We start from the raw sequence: 6,323 nt of genomic DNA on the forward strand, positions 1-6,323 counted from the left end.
AGGGTGGGTACATTTGCATGTATGTGTCCATGAAGGTTTTATTATCCTTCCTACATTGGTCATAGATGTCTGCAAGTGGAAATCTATCATTATACATTATTAAATAGTGAAAGCAGTTGTTACATGAACTGTGCACTTCCAGTTGAAGGAGGTGATGACACACAAGCCTTGGTGTTCCTGAACGTTTCTGTGCACATTGAGGTATTCCATGCTTTTCTGCTCCTCTCTTTCCTCATTGTGCTGAAGATAGAAATTGAATCCCATGAATTATATTTCATGTAAGGATAAAACTTATTCTGACATGAGATGATAAAGTAAAAATGATAACGTGCTTTCACTAGAAACTCCCAAGAAGTAGAATTTAAAGTGTTTCATCATATTATTTTTATTTTTTATTTTATTATTATTTATTTATTTATTTATTTGAGAGCGACAGACACAGAGAGAAAGACAGATAGAGGGAGAGAGAGAAAGGGCGCGCCAGGGCTTCCAGCCTCTGCAAACGAACTCCAGACGCGTGCGCCCCCTTGTGCATCTGGCTAACGTGGGACCTGGGGAACCGAGCCTCGAACCGGGGTCCTTAGGCTTCACAGGCAAGCGGTTAACCGCTAAGCCATCTCTCCAGCCCTCATCATATTATTGTATGAAGTTCCACAATGTCATGATCATTCTTGGTTACTCAGTAAGTTCCAGTCTAACTTGGACTACATGAGACTCTATATAAAAATTATTCATGGATATTCAGTGTACAGTTCCTTGAAAAATGATTAAATTTATGACTCCACCTTCCCCTCCTCTCCAACCCTTTCCCAAAGAACAGGTTCTGACATATTTGCTTTTACAATAAAGCATATGCATTATTATCATTAAAACTGAGTCATCAGAGGTCATGGAGTTTCTTGTCCAACACAGGGCCTTTTTTTTTTTTTTTTTAACAACTTGAGCCACTGTATGAAGATGATGCCAGTATGCTACAGAGAGTACATATGTAAGCATTATGGTAGAGAGTCCCAGTTCATTTCAGTCTTTCTTTCCCCATTCTAACTTTGATATGAGACAACGTGATTGTCACATTGTCAAGGGCTGAATTGTTCTGTCAAGGTTAAATATTCATTGTAGAACACATTAAGCTTTTTAAGAATTCTTAAGTCATTGTGTACTTAGACATGAATTAGCTTTGTTTGTAATGCCATTTTAGCTTCACTTAGAAGTATAAATATTCATTTGTTTGTTTTTTAATCCTGTTGCAATGCTGTAAGTGTCCAGTGTGGAGAATCTTAGTTTCCAGCTATTTTAAATTGTAAATTATTAGTCCTGTGTATGTTTTAGTACATTTTAATTTACAGTTTCCTTACCTTGGCCATTTTGTGTGTACAAAACTTCATCATAGGAATTGATCTTTGGAAACCTTTGTGCAAACTGTGAGAATTCATTCATCACTTAGCATATTCTTCACAAATATTTGTTTAGTAAATTTCAGTGGCCTCAACTTCTATTTCCTATCTTTTTCTCAAGTCAGCAAGATTTTTTGGTTATTTTTTGTTCTAGTGCCTCTTTACAATGACCTGTACAATCTTTTCAGGAAGAAAATTATGACATGTCCAGGGGCTTGCCATGTGAGGTTAACCACATTTGTCTCCTTTTATTTGTGATCATAGTACTATGCTGTGCATTTTGGTATTTCTGAAAAACAGTTATTTCATACAATTTGTCTAGTTATGAAGGTATTTGCAAAGGATTTGATGTGCAATCACTGTTACTTCCTCCTTTATGAACATATAAATAGCATATGAATTTTAATGAATATCCAACTTGAAGGCATAATGCTGTGCATAAAGAAAAAATATTCCACATACTTTAAATAACATATAATTATAGTGGTATTTTATGTTAAAATTAATTTACCATATATTTGACTTTTGTCAAATAAAATACCAAAAGGACCTCTGAGGTTAAACAGTGTACTATATATTACTTAAATATTCTTATAGCTACAATTCAATAATTTCAGAAAGTTGATATAATTTTATTTAATATTCACACAAATTAAAATATAAAATATAAATGCTTACTATATTTCACAGATTATTTCAAACTATCTCACACATTATTTTCTTTAATTAAAAAATATATCTGTGCCATTTATCTTGATATGTGCTTCTTATCCCTTTAAGGTTAAAATAGATCATATCAGCACAAATAAGGGTGAGGAAGCCTGTCAAAAATTGTCCCAAGTCTGGAGAGATGGCTTAGCGATTAATATGCTTGTTGATCAATCATTTCTATTTAAAATACACGAATTCTATGTTTAAAATTATCATAAGCCTGAGATATACATATTGCACATGAAGATTATTTTCAATAAGTTTGCCACTCCCCGTTTCTTTGTGCATAAATTTTCCACAGTCATTTCTCATTTATTGGTAAGTTAACCATAATTTTCATAGTGAAATTGTCAGATTCAGTAACTGACAAATGCTGAGGATAAGTAAAGAAAAGGCACTGTCATAGTTTCTAAAAGAACACTTTAATAAATACAGGAATCATTATAGAATGCTTTCTATCACAACCCCTGGATGCATATATACAGTCTGCAGTATTATGACATGTAGGTGCAGCTTACTGAGCAGAGCATGTTTTTCACTCAGTAAAATAAAGTTACACATTCAGGGCAGCATCTGCAATCAATTGCAGCATGCAGAGAGAGGATGGTAAAAGAAACAGCGATAAAGGGATTCATTCTTTAAATCCAAGGCATTTTTTCTTTGGAAATGTGTATTTCAAACCTCAGACCTTAATTTTACCAGTTAGGATTTAGATCTTACCAGATACCAAAGAACCAAGAATTTCACTTCCCATTGCAAGATAAATTTGAGCACTAACATGAAATTTCAATTAAGAAATGTACTAAAGTTTAAGAGAAGCTGTTTTGAAATAAGAATTCAAGATTAAATAAATATGAAAAATCATACAAATGAAACTGCGATTCTGATACAAGAGTGAAAACATTCAGTCTCGGGTTTTGTAGTCAAGTGAGTTATCCATTAAATGTTAAACAATCTGTGCTTCCAAATACCATAATGGACTAGAAGGTATCATTGCCATCATTTTACTATTGTTAGAGGAGATTTTCATTGTTTTTTTCTTTCTAAACATGCTGTGCGTTTCTAGGTGGGAAGAATGTATGAAGAGAGCCAGGCTAGCACACAGCTCAACAGTACTTGCTTTCCAGCCAAGAGAGCTTCAATCTTGGCTACCGCCATGCACTAGCTATGTGATCTTAGTCACACTTAGCTGCGTGGTGCCTCAGTTTCTCGTCTATCAGAGGGCGGGGAGGGGGAGGCCAGGGATGGAGGAGGGGAGAGAAGCTGATTTCATCGGTGTCCTGCCCCTGGATTTTCTAGGAAGGTGAAATTCTAGTGGTGAGAGAGTTTGCTGCGAGGACAGCGGGGGTGATAACGGTAACGATGGAGATGACGAGGATGCTGCGCTCGCCATTCAGGACCTCTGAAGAGCCATCCGTCCTTCCCCGAAGTCTCGCGGCAGAGGACGATGCGGGCTGACGGCGCCGCGGGCGCGCCGGGGCTGCGGCGGCGGTCGGCGGGCCGGCGGGGCAGGGGCGCGGCGCTCGATTTCCTGCCCTGCCCCCGCGCCCCGGTGCGCATGCTCGGCCCTGCGCGGCCCGGGCTTTGACTGACTGGCCCCCGGCGGGCGGGCGGGCGGATGTCCGCGGCGACCCGCGCGGCTCGGGCGATGGCGAGCGGAGCGCCGGGAGCGGCGGCGGCGGCGTTGGCGGCGGGGGCGGCGCGCTGAGCGGCGGTGGCGGTGAGTACGGGGTCGCCGGCATGGGGCTCCGCAAGAAGGGCACCAGGAACCCCCCGGTGCTGAGCCACGAATTCGTCCTGCAGAATCACGCCGACATGGTCTCGTGCGTGGGCATGTTCTTCGTGCTGGGGCTCATGTTCGAGGGAACGGCGGAGGTGTCCATCGTGTTCCTCACGCTCCAGCACGGCGTCCTGGTCCCCGACGAGGAGGAGCGCGCTTCGGGGTCCAAGACCCTGTATCACTACGGCGTCAAGGACCTGGCCACCGTGTTCTTCTACATGCTGGTGGCCATCATCCTCCACGCCACCATCCAGGAGTACGTGCTGGATAAGATCAGCAGGAGGCTGCAGTTCACCAAAGCGAAGCAAGTGCAATTAAACGAGTCTGGCCAGCTGAGCGTGTTCTACGTGGTGTCTGGGGCGTGGGGCTTGTTCATCCTCACGTCTGAGAACTGCCTGTCAGACCCCACGCTCTTGTGGAGGGCTCATTCCCACAACATGATGACGTTCCAGATGAAGTTCTTCTACATCTCGCAGTTGGCTTACTGGTGTCACAGCTTTCCCGAGCTGTACTTCCAAAAAATCAAAAAGCAGGACATCCCGGGTCAACTCATCTACATCGGCTTGCACCTCTTCCACATTGGCGGGGCCTACCTCCTGTACCTGAACCACCTGGGGCTGCTGCTGCTGGTGCTGCACTACTCCGTGGAGTTACTTTACCACCTGTGTGGCCTGGTCTACTTCAGCGATGAGAAGTACCAGAAAGGGCTCTCTCTGTGGGTCATTGTGTTCATCTTGGGGAGACTCGTGACCTTGATTGTCTCCGTGGTCACAGTTGGCCTTCACCTGGCCGGATCAGGACCTGGGCCACAGACTCGGACTAACGATGCCCTCACTGGAAACGTCAACGTGCTGGCCGCCAAGATTGCTGTCCTGTCGTCCAGCTGTAGCATCCAGGCCTACATAACGTGGACCTTGACAACTGTGTGGCTTCAGAAATGGGTAGAACATTCAAACCTTCGGATCTCATGTGGGAAGAAGAAACGATCTATGGCTAAAGGCAAATCTTCCAGGAAAGGGACAGAAAATGGAGTAGAGAATACAAATAGAGTGGAGCCTCCCCCCAAAAGGAAAGAGAAATCCTCATAAGGAATCACAAGCAAATCGGTTTGTGTCTCCAAAAGGAATCCACTCTGTACTGTGTCCTATCTCTTTGTGCTAGAGACTTTTCTGGTCTTCGGAATAGTTTGTGCTCTTTGACTATAGTTGTTGTATTATTTAATGTGTTTAAAAGCCTTGGAGCCAAGGATGGTTGAGAAACAAACGTTTTGATTAAGACTAAGCTGCCCATCCTCAAAATAGTGTCAAGTAGAGTTTAGGCATCAACATCAGGTTTTATTTTGTCTTTTACCTCAAACAATTCCTAACATGGACCATGGAGATGACTACCAAATTGTTCATATGAGTGGTACAATTTCCTGCCTCTACCAGTTTTTTACGATATCACAAGATTATTATTGGAAGGTTGTACTTTTAATTCTCTCTTTAGGGATAATCTGGATAATCATCTTAAGGTGGAAATATAATTGTTAGTAATTTTATTTTTCTTTATTTTACAATTGAGAAAAGATTTGTAAAACCCCTATCATGCTTAATTTTATAAATGGTAATCATTAGTGCTACATTCTCATTAAGGAATCTCATAAAGAATCATTAAAAAACTTGTATGGAGGTTTACTGGAATTTATTGATAATATCTTTAATAAGTATAAAATTATGAATTAAGTAAAATCAGTCCTGTCCATTTTAAAATGTAAGTGAAGACTCACAAAATTAAATATTGCTGAAAAATTAAAAATTAATTCAGGCTTACTCTTTCATGATTTTTTTAAGTGAGTATAAGTTTGGTATCAAGAGCATAACACAAAAATATTGTTTAACTTCTAAACAATTTTGTAAAATAATATTTGGTTTGTCAGTTTTAAAATGTCAGCTAATTATGTTTGGAAAATATTTTATGAACCGAACTTACATCATTTGAAAGTAAGGTTGATAAATATTTTTTTCTGAAATATTTTAAAGATGATTTCATAATTATAGTTTTATTTACTTCTTTAATCAGGAAATGTTATTTATCTAGGGCATATTTTAGTGAATGCATTTATATTTACATAGTATATATATTTATAGAGGCCAGTAGAAACAGTGGCTGTAGGGGAACATATTTGTCTTCCTGGTATCTTCTTGTGGATTCTATGTATATTTATGTTTTCAAAGATGTAACAACTGCAGATATGCGAGGCTAAAGCCATTTGTTTCATATATAGTTTCTCTTAGTTTGTATCTCATCTATATTTTTGGTAAACATCTCTTACTTTTATTGTAAATAATTTTGCTTTTTTAATTGATGAGGTTCCCCAAAATTAAATTTGGATATTTGATATACTTATATGTTAAATCATAGGTGAAAGAGCCACACTTTGGAAAGCTTTCAAGTGT

At 39.9% G+C, this 6,323-nt stretch overlaps 1 protein-coding gene across 1 annotated transcript; it reads left to right on the forward strand.

The window, feature by feature from the left end:
• Positions 1-3,827: 3,827 nt before the first annotated feature.
• Tram1l1 (translocation associated membrane protein 1 like 1) lies at positions 3,828-5,667 on the forward strand. Its single transcript, XM_004658543.2, has one exon. The coding sequence runs from the start codon at positions 3,846-3,848 to the stop codon at positions 4,971-4,973; it is 1,128 nt and encodes a 375-aa protein (XP_004658600.2). The 5' UTR covers positions 3,828-3,845; the 3' UTR covers positions 4,974-5,667.
• Positions 5,668-6,323: the final 656 nt, after the last annotated feature.

This window comes from Jaculus jaculus, chromosome 2, assembly GCF_020740685.1.
Source record: "Jaculus jaculus isolate mJacJac1 chromosome 2, mJacJac1.mat.Y.cur, whole genome shotgun sequence".
In the NCBI taxonomy this organism is placed as follows: Eukaryota; Metazoa; Chordata; class Mammalia; order Rodentia; family Dipodidae; genus Jaculus; species Jaculus jaculus.

What these genes read in the sequence shown, in the direction of transcription:
- Tram1l1 (XM_004658543.2), top strand. Translation starts at nt 3,846, where the DNA reads ATGGGGCTCCGCAAGAAGGGCACCAGGAACCCCCCGGTGCTGAGCCAC.